Here is a 23,918-nt window from a genome sequence, read left to right on the forward strand (position 1 = left end):
TTACGCATGTGGATGTTTATAGCTGCATACTTGACGCTCACTGCTTGTATGCGAATAATCATGAATAGCACGCATGGAAGGAAGCTATGGAGATCCCCGCAGACTGGTAGGAATACTCGGTTTAAAAGTTACAAACCTTCGTGGTTCTTCCTTTAATGCTCACTTTCATTTCCACCGCTTCTCTCGTCTTCCTCTCGCACTGCACTAGATAAAGTCATCATTGCTCATCGTTGTCTTTCTATCTCGAAGGCATAATCACGCGATTATACAGATTCGATTTCTCCCCGATCCATTTACTTTACACTCCTGTAGCTGAATTGTAACTCGCTCACTGCCAATGTTGCTCTTCATGCAAGCCTGTTAACGTGTAAGATCCAGTCACACACGTTCGAAAAAGTCACAACATGAGTCCAGCCTCATTTCCCCCACATCTACTGTCGCTCTTGTCATCCCCCCAAAGCGGTATAGACTCTGCTACCGATGCGTTGGAAGAATGGATCTTGCATCGTCGCTCAAAAGGCGATACTCTGTTTGACGTTTCGGTCGGACTTGCGGAGCTCGAGGATAGAGTGAGTTTCAGAAGACGATGTCCATGTGCTGATATGTCAGACCCCACCGCACTTGACGACTGCGTTTGATAGAGCGAGATATGTTACCAATGTACCTCAGCCAACAGACCTTACACCCCCGATGGGTCCATTCCCTCTCGCTCGCTCAGCATCACCAGCTACTATACTCCACCATCTTTTATCGCAACCGCCTCCGTCCATTGAACATTCAAGAGAAGTCGTACTTGAGTATGTGCTAGCGCGCGAAATGAAGTTGAGAGAGAAGAAACCGGGCAGGGGCGGGAAAGGTACACTGGGGAAAGACGGATTTGAAGAGATCAGTAAGAGATTGGGCGAGATCGAATCTGGTCTTCGAGGAGAAGCAGTCAATAGCACGAGTCCGAAACAAATGATGTCAATCATGCCGGATGCCTATCCTACACCTAAATCAGACAAATCGCTTGGACTGGACGAGAATCAACAAATTGGATTGACTCTGGTCCTTTCACTTCGGATGTCTTTGTCGTACTTCACTCTTCAAGAACTCACCAATCAGTTGCTGCTCCTCGCCCTAGGCGACGCGGAAAGAACTTTGGTACAGCACATAAGGCGAAGAGTACCAGGTGAAGGACGGTGGGGAATTGGCAAGGAACTCGAATATGTTGAATCTTTGGTGTGTACCTGAGTTGTCAAAGTCAACGCTTATTCCGCATTTAGACTCTACCACGTCGTCCTGCTCTTCGGCCCGCATTTCGATCAGCAAAATTGCGAACATTGCTGCCTTCCAAGCCTTTGTATCCGATCCAGCTTCCCGCGCCGTCTAAAGCGACTTGTATCAAGCTTATTCAATCACTGGCTCGAGAAGTAGAGGCTGGAGGACCGGTGGTAGCGGCTGGTCATACCGTGGGCGGTTTCTCAAGCCCGACCACATATTCTCCGTCAAACGAGAGGACTCATTTCTTGTCCCGGAAAGGCGCTTCTGCTAGTCCTACAACCACATCGATGAGCTTAGGCAACAGTCCTCAAACCCCATTAGCTTTTCTACCACCTCCACTGCACTCGCCGGGCTCGGGCGATGCAAGGATGCCTCAAGCTAATCCTAACGCTCTTACGAACTATACCATGGAACTGATCTCAGAATTTATCACCAGGGAGAAGAGGGAGCATATAGCTAAGAGTAAATGGGCGAAGTCAGGTAGGGAGCAATTGGGTAAAGAGGTAGGCGATATTGAATCGGCGTTATGCCTCTCATCAAAGAGTAGTCCTACAGCTTTGACGCCGACTCTTATACCTATCTTCCTCCTGCTGCGACGAACATTTGCTTTGCCACGGTCACCTCTACCGTTGAACATTACCGAGCCATACCTCGATATATTACCAGCTCCACCTGACCCTGACGACGTTCCGTTTCGGGAACCGACAGTCCAAACAACCACAGCTTCTTTATATGTCAACCCCCGATTGGAGGACGCGGCGGCTGCTGTGGTAATCGAGGAGCTGGTTGAGACAGAGAAGGAGAATGTCCACAATGCAGGAGGTACCGGGCAGGAGCTAGTGAAATGGTTGGTCAATATGATTGATAGTGTGGAGAAACGCGTAAGTGGGATACTGGCACCGTAGAGTTGCAGCTGATTATACAACAGTTCCCGGACGGTTCATATGGATCGGTCTTCGCGTCTGCAAAAGAACAGATCATGAGACCACCACACAGCTCCCCACCAGCAGGCCACTCTATATCATTTGGCAAACAACCTTCGGTTCATCGCCGCGCCAAATCATCCGCTGTGAACGATACTGCATCGACCCTATCCACACCGCCCAGCATTGCAATTCGGCAACTACATTCGCGATCGCACAGTATGCCTAGTCGTCAAAGCACTTATGACGAGTCCGAAGACAGCAGCGGATCGGACTCGGACTCACCGCCATCTCAAGCCCAGATTCAACGACCGGTTGTCATGACATCCGTGAAACAGCTACCTCCTCTACAAATGCTCAGTCCAATCGAAATGGACGATAAGCGATCTAGCGCTGGTGCTTCAAGCGGTGGGTGGTGGGACATCGTATCAGCGATGGAGAATGACAATCCTGCACCATGGCAGGAGAGTCGGCCGATTCCTCAGCGACAAAGAACTTCGAGTGGAGCAGCAAGTCTTGATTTACCGCTCCCACCGGGGGCTGAACCGGCTCAAGTGCTCGATTTTAGCGCTCCCATGATGGCAAATATGTCGAAGCTTGGTCTGACACCGCCCACACCTCCTCGTCAACTGCCCTTCATCAAATCATCGCCTTCCCCTGGTCAACGGTCTAGAACGTTGCACAACAACCCTCCAAATGACCTGGTTTCTTCGCCGCACCCTAGGAGTGGACCAAAGAGCCCGGGAGGGGATTATTTCAGCGATGAAAAATCGCCTCCGCCTCCTCCTCGCTTTGATGTGCCTAGTGACTCGCCTCGGTCTAGCGGTGTATCTACTCCAACGCAGATACACTCAAACGTAATATCACCTGCAGGGACCTCTTCACGCTCAAAACTCGGCGTTATTGGCAGGTCCATGTCACTTATACATAAGAAGGATAAGGAGAAGGAGAATGAAAAGGCGAAGTCCAAAGTGCAAAACGCGCCTGGAAAGTGGGACAGGAACATGGTAGCTAATATCATGGGACCACCAGCAGAACGGCGATGAAGAGGTGATATGATTGTTCTAGTTATTGTTGTAATATGAAAAGCGCATGAAATAACGATAACGTAGCACGTGGGAACCAGCGTCGATCGCACCGGGCATTCGGTTGTTGACATTCCGTATATATGTATTATTATATATATGTACCAAATATATATGTGTATCAACTTGCTTGATCATTTCTCTTCATTCTCACTTGCATCTACCCGCCATCATGTCCAATATCGTACCACCGTATCCTTATCCAGTCACAAATCAGGAGCTCATCAAGACTCACTCGCTCGAGAAACATTTTGAGGGAGGTTATTTCGCGCAAACCGTAGTTATTGAATCTTCCTTGCCCTCTGATTCTGGGGATTCGGATGCTCCCCAGTCTGCCGCCTTGCAAGGAAGGAAACAGGTAGCTTCTGGATCGGGTACAGCCTTGCTGGGTGGGGGACCTGAAGTGGATGGAGAAAAGAAGTTGGATGCGAGTCTAATTTACTATCTCCTAACGCCTGATAGCTACAGAGGTAGAATGCATATGAACCTGCACTCGGTAAGTCCATCACCCAGGTACATGGCTAATTTGTCAGACATTCCATCTCCATCATTCTGGTCGAGCATTGTATACTCTGATTCGTCCACCAACTACCCCCCAAGGTATTCCAACAATTCATCGAGTTGTGGTAGGACCTGATCCTGCACTAGGCGAAGTCACTCAGTTATTCGTGCCAGGTGGATGGTGGAAAGCAAGCGAAATACCCGATGAAGACCTTCTACTACTCGATGCCCCTGACGCGAAGAAAGGGAAGTTGGAGGAGAGTATTGGATGTTTGATAAGTGAAGTGGTAGTTCCAGGATGGAACCCGGATCAACATCAATTTATTAATGAGGATAAAGTGAGTCAAAGATTGAAGTGTTCATTGCTGACTAGACAGCTCAAAGCGATGTGGGGTGGTCAGACTGGATGGGAGCAGTATACGAAATACATTCAAGCGCCAGAAGGCCTGGAATACCTGGACAAATAGTGGATATATAGACATGCATGTTCAATTCTTTGCCATCCATTCATCTATTTGTGATTGCGGTACTGTGTCCAGTCTATGAAGGAGATAATCGACCTGTATATGTCAACGGTATACAGCAAGCGTTTGACGTACCTCTACATCTTTGGTCAATGGAATGACCCAATCCCTATACATGCCAACAACCGCAGCGAGGTCAATTTTCCCTCTAGATGCCATTTCTTCATCAGGTAATTCGACGACTTTGCCGTCGGCATCCATTTCACATCCGTACACTCTTGCCTTGTTGGCAAGTCGTATCAGCAGTTTTGCTTCGACGGCGGGCTTAGTGATGAGCCCAGCCAGAGCATCAGGATTTGGATTGAGGATATGAGGGATAAAGTCATGAGGCGCAGAGAGGAATTTGCTCTCGGATACGAACATGCCTAAAAGGTCAGCCAGGTAAAAGTGCAACGACGTACCGAAATGTATCCTTCGGCTGAGAGCTTGTAACACCTCTACATCTCGAGTGGCCGCGCTGCCATAGTTTCCATCGTCCTCTAAAGTATTTGGCACGCTACTTGTGATGCCTGGAACGATGTGCCCAACATAAAAATCAAGAATTCGGGAGTTCACATTTACTGATGGGTGTTTAGCTGCCGGCTGGTGCAGAAGAGAGGGGAGAGACTGTGGTTTGATAATAGGTCGAGGTAATTTATCCAGTGAAGTGAAAGCGTGTTCGTCGGGACTGTCTGTTAGCGTTGTTCACTACCACATGGGGCTCACCTAGTATATCTTCTCGCCTTGGCTGTAGGGTATCAGCGGAATTACTTGCATCGTAACTCACCATGAAACGATTCTATCTCAAATAAAAACCATTCTAACCAGCTCCCATCATATTGAAGCTCGTCTTTAAATTCTCCAGCTTGGTAAATCTTCTTGTTGTAAGCGAATTGAGCTCTTTCAATGAGCACTGGGCACGTTAGCGGGGGATATTCCGGACGGACTTACGAAAGATGATAGTATCTTCCAACCGGATGAGCTGATTTCTGATATGATCGAGCGAGAGCAGCTCTGATACATCTGCTCCAGAGGTGAAATTCATGGTGCGACTGATTGTTGAGGAGTGAGATGTGAGATTCAGAAAGCAGAGATAAAAGGGACAGACATGGGAGAAGGCAAAGCTGAGATCAACAAACCGCCGTTAAATGGGGTACCGAAATGGAATGATCCGAGTTGTACTAACCTACAACAACCATCAATCTTCCTCAGTTTCTTCCTCTTATCTTTCTCATCTCATTGACAGTCGACATGGCACCGCGTAAGTGTCACGCTTCCTGTTGACGCGTTGCTCATGATGCCGCAGATCCTTCAGTGTCTCCCTCATTCCCAACGGCATCACCGAAACCTCCCGCTCCTGATCCCAATATCAACCCGTACTCAGCTCTTTCCCCGGATTTATCAGAGAATACATTGGGCAGCAGGAATGGGGATGACGAGATCACTAGGTTGCTTGGATTAAGATCGTCTCAGAAAGATCTAGTCATATATTCTCGGCGACAGTTGCTGAACATTGGCAAGAACTCTCGTCAGTTTGGACCTCCCCCTGGCATGGGTAGCTTGGATACTTGGTTTGGGTAAGTAAAGATGAAGTGAAATAGGCTGATAAGTAGTCCAACGTCGAAACCTAACGCTCAGCATGTGGATGACCCTGCTATCGCATCGATAGGCCCACCTCACTTGAGTAAACGAGGTGGCTTCGGAGAAGGATTCGGATTTGGTGGTGGTATAGGAGGACGGAATCTCGTTGCGAGGGGAGGCAGAAACATAGGGTGGGTCGTATAGTACAAGCAGTTGCTGATATCTAGCCTTCGCCGACAACCCGAGAGTTCGCTTGATGTCAACGGGCTGCCCATTGATAATCGATCGTATGGAGGTCAGATGGGCCGCTTCTCGGTGAAGAATTCTGCAAATGCTGCAATGAAGCTCGGCGGAGATGAAGTCAGAAAGGAGAGGCGCAACGATGAATGGAGGAGAAGTGACAACGTTCGTGCCCCAAGAGACAACAGCAGGAGAAATTATCAACGAGAAGAGGACACATCAGAACCTGCTTGGATGGATGATGCAGCGCCGGCTGATCCAACAGTTCCTGAAGATCCATTGGTACAATTTATCCCTGGTGAAGATATGATTGCGGCTCATAAACGAGCGATGAAAGCTAGGGACGTTCCTAGGGATGTGAGTATTGGCTGGAGAGGAGACGGCGGCCTTCCTGCTTTCTTTGGTAGTGATCCTGCCATTGCTTCGACTTCTGCACCTGCACCTCCCCCAGGATTGAAACCGAAGCTGTTCAACGCGGCGGATTATCTGACCCAGGCGCAAGAAGTGGAGAATACTGTCGCTCAACCTACACCACCTGCTTCGGCGTTCTCCAGTCGGTTCCAAAAGTTCTTCAACGCCACGCCTGAACATCAGCAAATCGAAGTATCGCAACCTAAGGAAGAAGCTAAAGACGATCGAATGGCGAAGCTGATGGGCTTACTCAGCACAAAGGTGGGTATGATATTTGGATTCTGTGAAATTTGCTGATGATTCTTAGACGAGTCTACCTCCTGATCCTGTGTACGCTGTAAGCGAACAGATGAGACAAGCGCCAGATCCTCCTTTTTACGGATCTAGTCCACCACCATCATCCCACCCCAACGCGTTGCTGCAACAATTGTACGCCACGAATCCGCAGGAAAGACCCGACCCTCTTCAGCTCTTAAGCCAAGCTCAACGTCAAGGATTCGAAAGACCCCCTCATATGTCGATGCCTCCGCAGTTTGCTCGCCCACCGATGTATCCTCAAGACGAGCCTGAAATGGGCTATCCTTTTGCGCGTCCTTTTGGACCACCTCCACCTGGGTTCATGCCCCCGCCACCACCTTTCTTTCAAGGACCTCCAAGACCGCCTGCGGGCTATCCTCCTAATTTCACTCCCCAACAGCAACCACGACAATACCCGCTCGCACCTGCTCAGCAAGATATGCTTGCAACACTCTTTGCCGGTCTGGGACCGAGAAATTAGTAGTATACATCTGTAATATATGCATTATCCCTGACCCATGTACCGTGACTTGCTCCATGACCGCCAGAGGTCTGCCCATAATTCTATTTCACCTCCAGCACCTTCGCCGAGGCCGAATGGTGTGCCCAAACCTTCGCCTTCTCTGCCTCTGGCTTCAATTCGTCCTCCGGCTGTCGCAAGGTTGCAGAGTGCGAATAAGCCGGATTCCAGCTCACGTCGGGTGGTGGGTGTGAAGGCGGAGTGTAAATCTGCTGCAGCACGAACGTAAGCGACGAGAATCGCTGGTGTGTGTTTTGCCAAGGGACTGGTTTCGTGACCTTTCAGCCTCATTTGTGTCAACGCGACAAGAAGTCTTGAGAACGCCTGGGTATTTTGCAAGGAGGAAAACATTGCGCAAATGACATCGACGGTTTGGGGTAAAGTACTAAGGATGAGGTCGGGTCGGCGCCGACTGAGCGCGGTCAGTATATTGACGAGGAGTGGTAATGACTCCGGGATGGAGAAGAGATGGATGACATCGTCGTGTTGGAGCGCAAAGGGCTATTTGTTAGCGTTATTACGCGGTTTTAGCTTACCTTTTCTTCCCCGATCATCTCGAAGAATGTGATGACTTCAGTGTGCGCGGATGAAGAGAGGACGATTTGGATGGCGTGGCGAATCGGTTCGGCGCCTATGGGTTAGCCTGTACCAGCATATGAAAGACTCACTGCTGCATCGGCTGGAAAGAGCGGTAAGAATGCGGACTGCCGCTGAGGAGGCAATGGTGCAAGCGTATATCGCCTGGGGAATGTTGCCCTCGAAAATCGTCTGCAGTGTTGATTCGAGGTCAACTGTCGGTTCAGCGGTGTATACGATGATGGCAGCAGCGAGAAGCTCCTCGACACTGGCAGATTCACACGCGAATGCTTCAAGCACGGATCGCGCGAGATGAGAGCTTGTGTTTTGCAGAAATGAGGTAAGGAGTTTTGGAGCAATAGCCGCATGCGGTGTGGCTAGTATGTCAGCGAGACTTGCGATTTTAGACTTACGAGGCAGGCCTAGCCATCGTCCCGCTCTCGTGAGAGTGTTCCAGCAGTCAACGGAGTCGAGGTCGGTGTCAAAGTGCGATGATTTGTATAGGTAGAGGAGGTTTTGATGGATGGCAGCGAAGCTAAATGATAAGCGATGGTAAGATGGATGATGCTTACCTTTCAAGGCTTCTTTGCATGGCTATCGAGAAGAATCGGGAAGTCACGGTAGAGTCGTCTAACTTGATCATGTAGTTGATGATCCCGGATAGGCAAGCTTCGTTTTGCTCAGGAGATTGACATAGAACGCTACGATTTAGCTATGTAAGTCTGCGTTTCACTCACCTCATGGTTTTACTCCACAGTGACAGTGACGCCTTGTCGCCAACGGCCGCAGCTTGGGCTACCTGCGTCAAAAAGACAACGTCTCGTGACTGTATGTTAGCGGAGTCGCATTCATGCATACTCACAAATGGTCCTAGTTCACCTTCAGTTGCAATACGGTCGAGCCATGATGAGGCGGGATGAATTTCTTTGACCAGACCAACAGTCTGAAGCTTGATTTTCCGATCGAGGTAAAACGGTGGACATGCATTGAGAAGTGGAAAGCGTGGTGTGGTGAGGATTGACTCAATAGCGACTGTTCATCAGCGGATTCCGGATATGGAACTTACGCTTGAGATTTGGCAATTCCCAAAATGTCGCCGTGTTCAGTTGAGATAAGCGAGGCGTGATTAGCTCGGCGAAACGTTGTAGTTGAGGGAAGGATGCGTATTGACTGTTGTCAGCGACGTTCCAGATTACAACACTTACTCTAGGAGGACGATGCCTTGATCTATCACCACTTGCCATTGCTCGCTGCTCGGGTTTGATAGATGGATGAGGACTGCATCAATTGTGTCAATCGGAAGGGCCTCTAGGGCACCCCGGTGGAATATGAAGCGTAATGTTTCCAGACATAGTTCAGGGAGACTGTGAATTGGGAGATTGGGGTAAGGGGTGCAGGAACTGTGTAGAAAGCGTTCTACATTTCGAGCGATTCGCAATCGACCCGCTTCGATGACAGGGTTGGCGGTAGGCGACCATGTGCTAAGTAGTGAGACAAGATCGGAGATTGCGTCAGTTGCAGATTTGGCTTGCAAGCAGTAACATATAAGTCTACTTGTGACACCGATCATTGCAGCGGATGCAGTTGACCGTGATTGCTCGAGGTGAAGTACTAGGAGTGTGACGATTTCGTTGGTAGTACCACGGGCATTACCGACTGAGCGCAATGTGTAGATCATATCTTGGCGAAGATGTTTTCCCACAAGCGGGCCTTCGGTGATAAGAGTGTATAGTGAAGAAACGATGTCGTCAGGGAGGTCTGCCGTAAATAGCCCATTGAGGGAGGAGACGATGAGCCGGAAGAATGCTGGTAGGGAGTGCGTGAGTTGGAAAAAGCGCAATAGGGAGGAGAGAACGGATCCAGCGACGTCACGATGGGTCGCGGGGCACTGATCGTCAGCGGGAATCGCTATGGTAACACTCACGGCAAGACACCATCGGACGATGTTTGGTCCTAATTGCGCTTGATCGTGATCAAGCCGCTCGAGGACTGCCAAGGTGAAAAGAATCACACCGATGACAGCGGGATCGTTGGATGATAATGCCTGTTCCGACCGATGAGCTTCTGCTCGGAGAAGTTGACCCCATGTTATTTCCCTTTCAACATAACCTCCCCATGATTCTATTGATTGCCAGAGGGATGATCGGGCGGTATGTAGCTCTAGGGAAGGGGGGAACGTTTCGAGATATGCGAGGAACTGGGTCAAAGCGTTTCGTACGGCATCACGTTCTTTGGAAGCGACAAAGACATCATGAGGAAGCTTACTGCTGGACGCTTGAGTGAAGATGGAGTAGCGATGTGTGTGGTAGATGCTGATGAGGGAATGAAAGAGGGCTGGCAGAGCGAAGGGTAGATAGTGGTTGATTGGTTGGGAAAGAATTGGCTGCAAGGGATCGGAAAGTGTGGTTGGTGTGAAGAGCAAGGCCGAGGTGGTTTGGGTCAGTCTGTTTTGAAGCGTACAATGGGTTCGATATGCCTTGCAGTGAGCAGGTAAGGCAACAGCGACGATTTGTGCGATCTAAAGTCAGCGGTGTTGCAACGAGGAGACTTACTTTCTTGCCATTTGATATCGATGTCAGGCTTTCTTCGATGCGTGAAGAGACAATATTGGTGAGCGGCAACAGCGGCATGGATGGTAGGTTACATAGGGATTGTAGAACACTGACCCATACTTCGGCGTACGCTTCGGTCTTGTGTATGAGCTGCTGAGAGGGGAATAGTAGTGTTATAGTCTGGCAGGATATTGCGAGGAGAGCCTCGTCTGCGTTGCCGAGCGACTTGAACAGGGAGGAGATAATCTGTAATGGTGCTTGAGCAGGCGAGCTGTGCGGCGATGTCGCTAGCAGTAGCTCGTGATACTTATGCTGCCCAAGGGGGGATGGACTATGCGTGAGCAGGAATTCAAGCTAATTCACTCACCCTTTATGATTTCTTGTCCAAGATTCTAAAACCCAATCTCGAAGCACATCAGCTTTGCGGGGGACGTGGAAAGAAAAGTCATTCCATGCAGCGAGAGCGATGTCTATTTTTGACGGGAGGTCCGGCTGCGGAGGATCGTTGGGTGCTCTCAGATGCTTGATGAGGCCTGAAGCCGAAGTGTATGCTGGCATGATCGTATGAAGAAGAGGAGAAAGAGAAATTGTAGAAATGTTTTTGTAAATATATACATATATATATAAGCGGAATTGATGGTCACGTGACATGCATGAAAGTCTACAACGGTCTACTGCGACGGTTTGTGGTGGTTGTATCGGTGGATGTAACGGATTCGGAGCGCACTTTACGCGTCTCTATAGTGGGGAGGAGGCCTTGTCTCTGTGCGGTGACCGTACGTAGCTCCTGTTCCACTCGATCTACCTGTCGCTTCATGTCAATCAATGCACCGGCAGCTTGAAGAAGGCTATCAAAAATTTCGATATTGCCGCGAGTCGGCATGACCAGTTTGTGAGCGCTGATGCCCAGTTCGTTGAGCAGCTCGGAGATCCTGATCGATGCATTGGGTTTCGGGAGTGGGATTTTGGTAGAGCGCAGGTGGACAGGCTGATGAACGGGATGTTTACTAGCGAGGTGAGACGAATGGGGGTTTGAAGGAGGTGGAGGAAGGTGATATATACAGTGGGCGAGGTCGAACGCGGCTTGATCTTTTGGTTTTTTAATCGGAGGAGGAGGGATGGGTGTCTCAGTCTCTTCAGGTCGTTTTCGTTTTTTGTTCTGCATGTCAGCGAGTTTATTGATGGGGAGGACTCACTTTGTCAATACCAAATATCGTTTCCACATTGGACTGGTTGAACTCCACAAGACCACTATCTAGACCCATAACAGTGCGCATGAGATCGTCCCTGTCGGCTCTGTATCGTCGTTCATTCTGCTCCATCCGTTTGATCTCGATGTAAAGAGCTTCTTCCTCAGCGATCTCAGCGGCGGTAAGGTGGAACAACTCAGAAGCGTACTGTTTGCGTTTTATCTCGCGGGATTTGTCAAACGCATACGCGTGGATGAGTTGTTGCTGAGCTTGAGGATCGGTGGCGGCCCGTGTACGTACTAGACGCCGGCAAATGGTGTAGTAACGGTCTTTGATTTCCTGATGTTGTTAGCTTGATCAGAGATTGAAGGTGCTCACCTCTACGGATCGCTTTTTGCTTTGGTATGCGTATCTATCCGCGGCTATGATGAACCGGAGGTCGTAAGTTTTAAGTAGGTCAAAAAGGTAAGCGGTTTCTTGGGAGGTCCAATCGGGGTCTGCGAGGTGTTGGTCGTATTCAAATTGACTATATTCCATAAGTGATGGACCGTGCAGGTTAAATTTGCCGAAATACTCGACGGTGTCGGTGTCGTTCCTCGCCCAGTGATGCAATCGTACATTGTCTCTTGCGGCGGGTGTGAATGGTGTCCATGACCTGGATGTGAGCGTATTTTCTTGGGAGGACAACTCACCAATGTACTTTCGATCTTATCGTCGGTCTCTCTCGATACTTTACCGCGGACAACGACGCCTGTGCTTCGGCGAGCGAAGGAGCATTGTCCCCGATCAGAGCGTAAAGTTCGCGGGATATTCCATCGGGTTTTTGTCTCGTAGCTTTACGTTGAGTGGGAGCGGAAGGTCCTGCCTGGGGCAGATTCAGGATTGCACGTACGTCAGAGGATGTCATCGCGGGTCGATGTGTTAGTATGAAGTGTGTGAAGATGAGATGTACTTTGAAGCTATTTGTTGGCCATCGCGGCAACCTCCTTTTGTTGTTATGACATGGGCCCTCGTTGGTAAGAGGCGCGCAATACTTTCTATGAGAAGCGTTTCCGTCAAGCGGAAGGTAATCGTGTCTGTTAGGCGCGTGGGCTGCGCCATGCCATTCAAATTCTTCTCATTCAGCGGAGGGAGCCGTATGAAGATCCTCAGAATCACATCAACCTTTCTAAAAGTGACATTTAATGATCAACCGCATTTATACCCCGAACAACCACAATGGACATCCGCCAGGCGACGGTGAGTACGACGATGAGGTACTGAGCTGACGTTCAGATCGACGACCTCATAGGGATGCAAAATGCTAACCTACTGAACCTCCCGGAGAACTACACGTTCAAGTACTGTGAGTTATCCTTCGTATGCCTGGCTAACACGTAGACCTATACCACGCCCTGACATGGCCGGAACTCTCATATGTCGCCGTGGACCCTCGAGGACGTATAGTGGGATATATCCTTTCAAAAATGTGAGTTGTTCATATGCAGCCACGCTGAAGACCAAGTAGGGAGGATGAGCCATCACCTAATGCCGAACCGAGCGGTCACGTCACATCCATCTCCGTGCTTCGCCCCTACAGACGTCTTGGTCTCGCAAACAAACTGATGAAACAAGCTCGTAAGTCAATCCTCGCACTATCTTGCTAATACCCACAGAGGAAGCCATGGTCGCCCACTACGACGCTTCTCACATCACTCTGCATGTCCGAAAATCCAACCGAGCGGCTATCTCCCTCTATCGAGATACTCTTGGCTTCGAAGTGCATGCAATGGAGAAGGGCTATTGTGAGTGGAGTCGTATATGACTGTTGCTGACGTTTAGACGCGGACGGGGAAGACGCCTATGGGATGCGATACCTATTTAAGACGCCAACGCCATAGAGACATATATGCATTTTTAAACAGCTACCGTTGCCGCGAGAGTTACATATCGGCATACCATATCCCTTCTTACAATCTCCCATCCCCATGCGACAGATATTTGACTCATCCTGCGATGCAGTTTCGCTCTGATTTAGTAACAACGAAACTGAGCAATCGATTTACCGGAAAATACAACCGATTTACGGTATCACCACTGTCTGTCACGGAACGTCGGGGTCTTGGACAGCTCTGCAGGAAGCATTTGGCATATATCACACACTTACCAATTGTAGGAGTATTCCCTCCCGCAGCGTTCACGGAGTAAGTCTTATCAATAAAACATTATGATAAACGTTACCAATTTCAGTTTAGAGAGGCAGTGGGTACAATCGGCGATCAATCAAGTATACGCGGAATGTGCGCCTCTTCCCTTGCGAAAAAAACTGCTGATCCCCCAGCCTAGCAGTAGCCGCGGCTCTGTCGATCCGACCAGTGTTCATAGGCTGCCTCATTGAAGTTTTCATGCCTAAAAGGGAATCATAACGAAAAAAGGAGGTCAAACAGGATCACTGTGAACGAGCATTCAGTCTACATCGTGTCATATGTGTCCAGCGAACGTTGACATCTATCCCACGACGTTTTTCAACAAAGGTCAATACACCCATACGTACTTTCCTGTCAATGGCCAAGGTGTTCATACCTGCAGTCGTTCCAATGCCGGGCCTGACGGCCGATTATTCAGTTCAGTCGTCGGGAGCTCTAAATAACTTAGCAGACTAGATGAGTAGACCAACGTAAAAGTCCGCTTAATAGTCCGCTCACCGTCTGGTCGCGTTCACAGCGACAGATTAACGCTACATAGTCTGCTCAAAAGGGGTGTTAGGCGACTTCTCGGCATAGCCCGTATACCGGTTCAGGTCGTGTGAGAACGACATAGGACTCTTTTTCATCCCATCATAACGTCAAAACGGTTTCGACTGTAGATCTGGAGGATCCACAAGTGTCAGAAGCATCCCTGCATGCGGCCCGGAAGGAGCTGAGGTCAATTAAATCCATAAATAAACCCCTCAATGAGAGGACGGAAGGTAAAAAGCCCTCCCCAAACCAAATTGATGTACGAAAATCCCGGTGTGTCGGCCTCTGCTCAACGCGACCTAGATCAAAGGTCAGTGCGATGATCAGACTCAGTGAGATCCTTGTCTACTAGACGCACTACGAATAATAGGGCAGCTTGCCAAGAGCTTAATCCTAATGACCTCTTTTGGGCCGATAGGTCGATCGCGTTGATGAATGTCACGATGATCAACGTCGGCTCCAGCCAGGATGCCCGAATCGTATAACGGAGAGCCAGATAGGCAAGGCAAGAACGGTATAGGCAAGGGTATTGGTATACCGTTCGGTGATGAACGATATCGTTGGGGCACAACGGTATCGATAAAGATCGAGTTAAAGTAGTACTCAGCTAGGGATAGACTTCAGAAGGGACAATAGACGTTGTAGCTTCTAGGAGAGACCGGAATCCGATGAGATATCGTCAAGGTATAGGTAGAGACAACAATTGAGAATTCATAGGGAGAAGACTAAGAATACAAGATATATAGTTGTGTGTATATATATATCCATGGTACTCAATAAGAGTAGAAGTTGAACCAACAATATCCTCATCCTAAATACCTTTTACCTTATACTACTATCCTTTCTATATCTACTTGACGATATCGTTGAGGGCGGAAGTATATCTTGAGAGCGGGAGTATATCTTGGGTTACGTAATGATAATATTGTTATGCCGGCGTAGCCATCATGACAATGAAGGTGGCAATGTGAGTCACCTGGGATTGGACCCGCTAATCTTTAGATCGGGGTTTCCCGTAAATGTTGATAGTGGTCTTAGGGCTGATGGATTGAGTGAGGACCTCTTTCAACAAACTTTCGGAAATAGCTCATTCTCACTCGTACGCATCTCTTCCTCACGGGTCGCTAATCAATATCGCTCTCCCCCCGAAGGCAATGTGCTCGCCGACAATGTAGGCTTATTATCCTGGGGTGCCGAGTGTGTATACGCCTCTCAAAGCTCCTATCTTCAAACAACCCAAGCTAGCACCGACCCTTAACTTCTCACTTCTTACCCGACCAATCTATTGTGATAGACACGAATACGGAAGTGAGACCCGTAGCATTACATTTCAAAGGTTTGGAGCTGTAGATGGGGTACAACATCGTCTGGGAGAAAATGTTGATACGCCATAGTCTGTGTCGAAACAGGTTCCGATGGCGTGAAGGAGCTCTGCGGTCTGACTGAATTACACTGGTCAAAGACCATAATCTCCATATTGTATGAGCTCGGTGACTTGTAATGTATTGTCAGCAGTGAAGGTCATATAAGATGCAATGCACCTGAGCAGATCGTGTCATGCGATTTACTGCGGTTGAGCTTGCGGTGAAACTTGTGGTCGAATCATACGGTGTATTACGATCTGTCCCAAATTGCTTTTTGCAATTATGACGGATGGAAGGTAGAAGCGGCATGGGCACGATATTGATTGTGGCAGGATTTGACACACTGCGAACTTCTCTGTTGTGGCAATCCGATATCTATGTCTGCGGTTCCTTTCATATAAACATCACATCTCAAGCTGATCTCATTTTATTTTGTGATGTATATCATAAGTCTTCATGTGCTTTGGTCATTTGTATAATACATATGTCACAATGGCTACCGTAGTCGGTCGCTAACCACTGAACCACAAAAGGGAACAATGAAAATTCCGATAGGAACGGAATTTACCCGACTATATAGGCATGCGTTGTCATGGACGACATGACAACATACCCCGGCTTCAATGTAACGCCTACACGGTGTATGCCTTGAGTTTAGAACCAGGCAGATATGGGACCGACTCAAATATAAGCAATCTAAAAAAGTAATCAAATTTCTAGTTGAAGCTGGAGGGAACCTTCTTCCACTACAATGACATCACAATTCAGTTCCGGGACACATTCGCGCGTTTCAGACCATCGGATTAAAGATTCACCACTGAGTGGTGATCGTGTTCCAAATCCAACACCTTTGTTTGCAGATGTGTCAAAGTTGGCCGAATTGACACAATCAGTGACCATCTGATGGAACAATCAGAATAACGGAGTGAAAGAGCCTATCCAAAGATCAGGATGGAGATAGTGGGAATGACAGGTATCGCAGTGTCTACTTCGTTCAAACAAGGGCTTCAGTGACAGACAGCTACAGTTCAGCGTAATCATCTGCTCCTTGGCGCAAAACAGCGTAGGTAGCGGTCGATGAGTTTTTGAATATATAAATGGCATCGAAAAATATTGTTTGATAACTCTTACTACAGTCAGCAATTAATTAAGTTATAGCCTCAACTATCCTCATAATTTACAGTCCATAATACCCAATCTACAACCTCCTTTATCCTGGGCATCTTGACAAGCCAAAGACATACATCCTTCCCTTTGGACAACACATACCCCGCGCGGGTCCACAAGGTAAATTGAGAGGTTTATAAAGTTGTAGCCGATGTGGTGCTGTAAGGTGGTGCAGTGGTGGACTGATGCGATGGTCACAGGTCTGGTGACACTGTACGGCTACGAGACCAGTATACAAGCAAGTTTTTTATTCTTTTTCTCCTCTTGAAAGCTATCGTTCTGATCTTGTACAATGTTGGTAACCTGTCTTGATCAGGATTGGTATTCTGCGCCTCATCAACGGCCAGCCAGCGCTAAATATCGTGGCAAAAGATCAATAGCTTCTAAGTAGCTACAAATCGATATTGAGATGCCGCAAACCATGGTACAATCTTACTACACAAGAACTATCATCAGGGTTGTGGGTTCTCAAACAGGTGTCTGATCGCAGAAGTGTAATCTCAGAAGCGTGTCTCGGAGGATTTGATCCCAGAGCAATGAGCTTTGCAGCCAATTCCCAGTAAAATGATACTGCATGAAGAAAGGGATGGATGGACCGAACTACATAGTAGTGTCGTGGTATTGAAGGAAATAGAGCCAGCTAGGAATAGACTTCAGAAGGATAGGCATTGTAGCTTTTAGGAGAGACCGGAATCTAATGAGATATTATCAAGGTATAGAAAGAGACAACAACTGAGAATTCATAGGGAGAAGACTAAGAATACAAGATGTATAGTTGTATATATATATATACCCATGGTACTCAATAAGAGTAGAAGTTTAACCAACGATATCCTTATCCTGAATACCTTTCATCTTATCCTAATATCCTTTCTATATCTACTTGACAATATCACTGAGGGCGGAAGTATAACTTGAGAGCGGGAGTATATCTTAAGAGCGGGAGTATATCTTGGGTTATGTAATGATAATATGTTTATGTCGGCGTAGCCATCATGACACAGTGTGTCAGAATGCTGCATACATCACAGATAGTGTAAGATTTACAACACTTAAAAAAGAGGTAATATCGTTTGTGCTTTAGCGTGATGATGGCACAAACAATCATACACAAACTAGACAAGGTGTAAATAGCCTAAAATAATAAATGAATGTGTGTGGAGGTGTAAAGAGATCACCTTCTTCGGATTGTAGGGTTTCCTGACCAGAACTGTTAAATCCGTACTATGGGAGTGACTAGACCTATAGTAAAGTGGACAATAATGATAGAGAAGCTATGATGCCTACTAGCAGCCGGACAATGGTAAGAAGAGTGTAGCTATGAAGTCAAATGAGAGTAACTTGTGATAATACATTGATGAGAAGAAGAGAGATAAAGCATGTGTAAGATAGCTGCTTTATATACCTTTTCAAAAGGGGTGGAGCCCAAAGTGGTACAGTGGTACCAGACTGGTGCAGTAATACAAGTCTGGTAGTATTGTACAGCTACAGGCAGATTTTGGGACCAGTATATACAACTGGTTTCCTTATTGTTCTTCTCTTCTTGGTGCTATGGACTTAAATCTTGTGCAAGGTTGGTCATGTGGTTCTAGTCTTGACTTGGATTGGTACTCTGGTTCCAACCTGCTACTATGGTATCATCTCAGTACAATAGCTTCATAGTGTAATGATGTCATGGTATGACCTGGAGATAGTGTAGCGGTACAAGTCAGATCCGACGTTGGTTATCGTGAAGAACCCCCTGGGTGTGAAGATTCGAGCTGTCCTGAATCAAAACCAGCTGTCACGAATCAAGCTGTTGTTATCAGTCGGTTGGATTGTGACACTGTAATAGCCAAATCTTTAGTGATTCTTACATGACTCTGCGATAACTCGTTGATATCGATTTGGAGTTTTTGCAGAAGAGGTTTGAGTCGTATGGTTGAGGCTCCTTAGTCGTTTTCCTTGAGCTAGGAAGTATAAACTTACGTGTAATGTGTTGTCCTATAATACCTTTCGGGGAGAAAGTCAGGACGTGATCACCAACTCGGTACACAACGATCTCCAGGGGAGTGGGAGATTAGGATCAGGATGCCAAACAAGTATTAGAGTAACAATAAAGACACAGCACTCATTCCTATATGTCCAAGACTTGCAACCCTGATCAACCTCTAATTCTCCGCTTTTTGTTTTTGGTTTCTCATGCGGATCATTCACTTAATTCCAGAGAAATCCCGCAAAACTAAGATGAGATCCGAAAATCATACTGCTAATGCAAACTGAATAGGCCCAATGCCGGAGCCATGTGTCGTACTTATTCCTACAGCCTCAACGACTCCTCACAAGGTCACGAAAAATAGCCGTCCAGCTTACTCCAGCCTACGCGGTTCATATCTGGTATCATGGCAAGCCATACTCATAGTCCCCTTCTGACATTCGCTCTCCTTCAATATGCTCGCAAGTTCTGGTCCCGTGACCTGCAAGAAGTGAAACATGACAAAACAGAATCGTTGCTTATGGGAATGAGCTCGAAGCAGCAATACAAATGCAGTCATCTCAACACGCGACCGCCTTTTTACTAGTACCTTCTGCGCTATCGAAGCAATGAGCTCGACGTCACCAGTGGCACGGCGGTCCTACACAGAGACAAATACAGTTTGGTCCAAGACAATCATTGCGAAGCGTACTCGAATCTGAACCACGAAAGACCGGTGAAGGATACACTTGCCAGATGCTCATGGAAGGAATACATAGAGCTTCATGTGGCTTGCGTGCTAAAATACAAGTATCTATGACCTAGATCTAGGAGACTAACGGAATTGATTAGAGGAAGCTTCGCTCGTACACTGACAACCGGCTTGCGCAGAAAGGTATCTTGAGGTGTGACTAGCAATATTTCGTATATAAGACACGTCAGCCTCGTCTCGCAAAGGAGATTGAAATCAACGACTCTCGTTGAGCAGATATGAGCTACTCACTATCCCTTGGCCGTACGCGTCGATAGTTCGGCTCATCCGCGGACAACGGGATCATCGTTCCCCTCCATCTTGAGCAGCGAGCTCCTGGTGGTCCTGTAAGCTCAACGTATACTGAACTCCAATGTCAACCATTTCGGATCCTGAACTCTTTTCGCTTCCGTCGAATATGCTGCTGGCAAGACTTCCTGAGGTTGAACTCTGACTTGACCTGGTAGATGTTTGCGAAAGTAATATATCGGTCTTGCCTACCTGGGAGGACATGACTGACGATGTCTGCATTGTCTGCATCCCGAGGTCGATCGAAGGTGGCGGCTCGCATATATGGTTGTCTTGTTGTTCGACGAGTCAGTCTGTAGCAATGAGTGTGGCATAAGCGTAAAATGACCTACACGCCTCGCAGTGCTGCTCTGAATATTGCCTATCACATTGACGTCCAGCTGAACAATCCGGTCTCTCCCGCATGGCCTTAGATATCGTGTATTTGGCAGACGAGTCGCGCATCTCTCTGCCCCACCACTCGAATAGACCTGCCTATATATGTGAAATAGTCATATTCAGTTTGTTGAACTTAGTTAGCATGCCTGGTCATTCGTGAAACGTACACAGAAAACGTCTTCCAGACAAGCACCGCAGATTCTGAATCGATTGGCGTCGAGGAATGGCTGCTGTATTTCTCTCTGGAATTCATCACTTGGATCGCTGGTTTTAGCACGATTGAGGAGCCCTACAATCCCGTCAGAGGCTGTGGCGATATCGGAAGACAGCCAATCCGAGATGAGCAGCAAAAGGCTTTCGGAGGTGTACTCGGGGCTGTGCTGCAAATGGGCGACGAGGGCTCTAATTTCAACCCAATTGTCTCTGTCTGTTTGTCAGCGCAAAGATCATGGTATGTCAGGCAAAATCTGAAATTACCGGAAGGTGGCCGCAACAGATTCACTTGGATCACTTTCTATAGCCAGATGTAAAGGCGACCAATGAGAAGGCAGCCCCGCTTCACGAAGGGATGAGCAAACGCATGTGTTGGACTGATTCAAGCGGTTTAGTCCACTGTGTATCCGTATGACAGCAATTGCCCGCAGTGTGCTCACAGTAGATCTACCGCAAAACCCATCTCCGCAAATGGAACAAGTGGCCGTGGAAGGTCCGTGGGATGGACACAGACGGCCACTATAGCTGATCAGCACGATATTTCCTGAGATCAAAATAAAACGCTTACCATGCCGCACACAGTATGTGATCTTCAGGCGCCACCCCATCAGCCAAGATGCATCGAGAAATTTCAGAGGGGATGTGACTTCGAGGTATCTTTAGCAGCAATGAATAAGTCACTTGTTTGACTTCGTAGATTTGGCTTTACCCTACGGGAATGGGGCACACCCATACTGCCTCCTCAGTGGGATAGCAAGATGGGCACGGTTGCCAAAACCGGGTGAGGCTTAAAGTATCTGGGCTTGTCGAAATGACCGGAAACTTCCTGCTGCTCAGCCTTGAACCGTTGGAGGGGATCAAATATTCCACCTACCTTGATGATTTTTTCGTTGCCAGAGGGATACAGTTTACGAGCAGCCCGCACTTCCTCTTGCGACCGAGTAGCAGAGGGCTGCAGATCAAGAACAATTTGCACAATTGATTTCGCTGAAGGGCATGGGATAGCTGAGGTAATTGGAGAGTGGCGGCATTGGGGGCATGTCAAGGGGGCTGAAGGCTTGTCTGGAGTCGAAGTCGATCCCGACACTGTCGGAAGCGACTGAAAGATCAATATGTAGACAGGCGTCAGCGTTTGGGAAGAAGGGATAGTTGAAATTGCCCTCACTGCTAGCCACTGCATGACACAAGACCCGCAGAAAACATGTCCACATCCGTCGAGTGAAACCGGCTGGTTTTACAAGTACTCAGTACTCATCTATCAGCTCCATGCCGCGCGTCACCTACATTCAGATACAAAGCAGCACAAATCGGGCATGTCATCTCTACCTTGATCTTCCTCAAGATTTCGTCTTCCTCATCATCCGATTCTGTAACATTTTTGAGCCTGAATTGGGAGCGCTGATGACTTGATGAGGCCGAGGGAGACTCGCTTTTCCTTATTTTGGTAGGTCGTGGTGAATCTTCCATCACCTCGCGGTCAGGTGAGGATATAATAGAGAACATTGTGTGTGGTCACAGCATTCAGAGATCCTGCGCTGTGAGGATTGGGAGGAATGTCAGCCGAATCACCAAACGGATCGAGAGTTGTACTGACGTCTCCTTCACTTATAGCCTCTCCTCGTGACACTGATAGAGTGGAGATGAACTCGAGAGTGAGAGATGAGGGAGAAGGTGCTTTACCATAACGTTTTGAAGAAAGAGAAGGGAAAGAGGAAGAAGGGATGAGGCTCGAACAATACGTATGCGTCTACATATATATGCAGAAGCCACACACACAAGACGTACACACATACACACAGGTTGACTCACCTCCACCGGGCAGAGCATAACCAAGGGGAATGCGCTCATCACGTGATCTTCGTTATTTGCCTTTTCAGCGTTCAGGATATCAAATTACGCATCACAAAAATCACAAAAACCGACTATCACCCGGGGTATGTTGTCTGAGGGCAGTTGACAGTCATCAGTTCTATCTTCCCTTCTTGTATCACACCTTTGGCTACTGCATGTAGCATGTAAATTCGAGAGTCGTTGAAGAAGCGTGCATCTTTAGATGGTCGGATTTGCAAACCAATAATACTGATAAAGCATGACAGGACATTGAATGGCAAAATTACGACAACATACGGTGGGTTTTCTCCACAGTGCTCGTAGGAATCCAAGGTGGCCAGCGGAGACGTCTTGACCTTTCCGAACTTGAATGTGACCATCGATAACCACTCTGTACCGTGTACCTGCGGATCGATGAGGGATGCAGCATTGATCACATCCGCAGTCTCATTTCTCGTCCTGAAGAAATGATATAACATCATGACGAAATTTTGTCTCAGGCGCGCGTGCGTCACACGCTTTCCCGTTCATGTTTGATGATGTTTGGTGTAACATCACCATGATTGTTAAGATCATTATCATCCAAGTCAGATTCACATATTTGCATTGCATCATCGACTGTCATTGATTAGCCACTGCAGAACATTTCTCAACGACTTGATGATTCTTCTATCTAAATCTGTGGTAGCAATTCGAGCCGCGCATTATTAGTGTCTCAGCAACAAAGATCTTATAGACTGAGACTAGGGGTTTGTGGACTAGCGTTTCACGAGGAGAAAAAAGGGGAAGCAAACGACAGCACCCACAATACGACATCAGAGGGACAACGATAAGGAGTAACGCTTGGACGGCATCATAATAAATAGTGAGTATGAACACACACTTGATGTTTTTTTCCTTGTTGCTCTAAAGAATATTATCATATGGTCATTGACGTCGTGCGGTAATTCACTCTACATCTACCGTCCATATCAAATGGCTTACTCTCCACCTCTTCCTCTTCTGCTCCTCGCACCTCCTCTTTCCTCGAATCACTCTCATCCTGGTTCCCGTTCCGACGTTTCTGATGAGTCCACCAGATCCACATCATTAAACACTACAGCTTTACCCCCTTCATCTTATAACCGTGGCACACACTCTGTCGAGCATCTCCTATCTCTACCGCTCCTTGCTCGCTCTTTCGACCCACGGCGAGACGGCAAGGGAGTCAATCGACACATATTTCAAGGATCTCACACAAGCTCGGTTCCGTCGTTGATATCCAAGATGTCGACCACACCTCAAGCACCTCCCAAAAAACCTGGTTTCTTCCGACGCATGTCGCTTTCGTCTTCTCAAACTCGCCCTGAAATCCGCCCTTCACTTGCTTCGAACGGCTCTTCGGGCTTACTGAACAGGAACTCTGGGCGATCAGTCTCTGGATCTCATCACAGAGACGACATGGTCGCCGGACCATCTTATGAGACTCTTTCGCCAGGAGCTGCTCCTGGTACTTTTCGGAACAGCAGCAACAGACCTCCAGCCACCGCTCACGTGAACGGGAAGTATTTGGAGCGGGCGCCAATGTTCGGACAATGTGAGTAATCTTTTGTG

The 23,918-nt window shown here is 47.9% G+C and overlaps 8 protein-coding genes across 8 annotated transcripts; 4 read left to right on the plus strand and 4 right to left on the minus strand.

The window, feature by feature from the left end:
* Positions 1-404: 404 nt before the first annotated feature.
* IL334_007791 (uncharacterized protein) lies at positions 405-3,232 on the plus strand (the record flags this gene model as incomplete). Its single annotated transcript, XM_062939480.1, has 4 exons — positions 405-569; positions 670-1,221; positions 1,266-2,144; positions 2,192-3,232. 4 exons carry the CDS (start codon positions 405-407, stop codon positions 3,230-3,232), a joined length of 2,637 nt encoding a protein of 878 aa, XP_062795531.1.
* A 211-nt stretch (positions 3,233-3,443) lies between these two features.
* IL334_007792 (uncharacterized protein) lies at positions 3,444-4,239 on the plus strand (the record flags this gene model as incomplete). Its single annotated transcript, XM_062939481.1, has 2 exons — positions 3,444-3,767; positions 3,934-4,239. 2 exons carry the CDS (start codon positions 3,444-3,446, stop codon positions 4,237-4,239), a joined length of 630 nt encoding a protein of 209 aa, XP_062795532.1.
* Positions 4,240-4,260: 21 nt separating this feature from the next.
* On the minus strand, positions 4,261-5,320 carry IL334_007793 (chorismate mutase; the record flags this gene model as incomplete). The annotated part of the gene is made up of 4 exons (XM_062939482.1): positions 4,261-4,332; positions 4,399-4,967; positions 5,063-5,175; positions 5,223-5,320. The coding sequence occupies 4 exons, from the start codon at positions 5,318-5,320 to the stop codon at positions 4,261-4,263; spliced, it is 852 nt and encodes a 283-aa protein (XP_062795533.1).
* Positions 5,321-5,526: 206 nt separating this feature from the next.
* On the plus strand, positions 5,527-7,285 carry IL334_007794 (uncharacterized protein; the record flags this gene model as incomplete). The annotated part of the gene is made up of 4 exons (XM_062939483.1): positions 5,527-5,536; positions 5,582-5,852; positions 6,084-6,768; positions 6,815-7,285. 4 exons carry the CDS (start codon positions 5,527-5,529, stop codon positions 7,283-7,285), a joined length of 1,437 nt encoding a protein of 478 aa, XP_062795534.1.
* Positions 7,286-7,309: 24 nt separating this feature from the next.
* On the minus strand, positions 7,310-8,330 carry IL334_007795 (uncharacterized protein; the record flags this gene model as incomplete). Its single annotated transcript, XM_062939484.1, has 3 exons — positions 7,310-7,825; positions 7,993-8,092; positions 8,314-8,330. The coding sequence occupies 3 exons, from the start codon at positions 8,328-8,330 to the stop codon at positions 7,310-7,312; spliced, it is 633 nt and encodes a 210-aa protein (XP_062795535.1).
* A 771-nt stretch (positions 8,331-9,101) lies between these two features.
* Positions 9,102-11,010, minus strand: IL334_007796 (uncharacterized protein; the record flags this gene model as incomplete). The annotated part of the gene is made up of 3 exons (XM_062939485.1): positions 9,102-10,418; positions 10,567-10,723; positions 10,820-11,010. The coding sequence occupies 3 exons, from the start codon at positions 11,008-11,010 to the stop codon at positions 9,102-9,104; spliced, it is 1,665 nt and encodes a 554-aa protein (XP_062795536.1).
* A 103-nt stretch (positions 11,011-11,113) lies between these two features.
* On the minus strand, positions 11,114-12,549 carry IL334_007797 (uncharacterized protein; the record flags this gene model as incomplete). Its single annotated transcript, XM_062939486.1, has 4 exons — positions 11,114-11,440; positions 11,649-11,849; positions 12,021-12,168; positions 12,335-12,549. The coding sequence occupies 4 exons, from the start codon at positions 12,547-12,549 to the stop codon at positions 11,114-11,116; spliced, it is 891 nt and encodes a 296-aa protein (XP_062795537.1).
* A 10,751-nt stretch (positions 12,550-23,300) lies between these two features.
* On the plus strand, positions 23,301-23,909 carry IL334_007798 (uncharacterized protein; the record flags this gene model as incomplete). Its single annotated transcript, XM_062939487.1, has 1 exon — positions 23,301-23,909. The coding sequence occupies one exon, from the start codon at positions 23,301-23,303 to the stop codon at positions 23,907-23,909; it is 609 nt and encodes a 202-aa protein (XP_062795538.1).
* Positions 23,910-23,918: the final 9 nt, after the last annotated feature.

Source organism: Kwoniella shivajii, chromosome 11 (assembly GCF_035658355.1).
Source record: "Kwoniella shivajii chromosome 11, complete sequence".
In the NCBI taxonomy this organism is placed as follows: Eukaryota; Fungi; Basidiomycota; class Tremellomycetes; order Tremellales; family Cryptococcaceae; genus Kwoniella; species Kwoniella shivajii.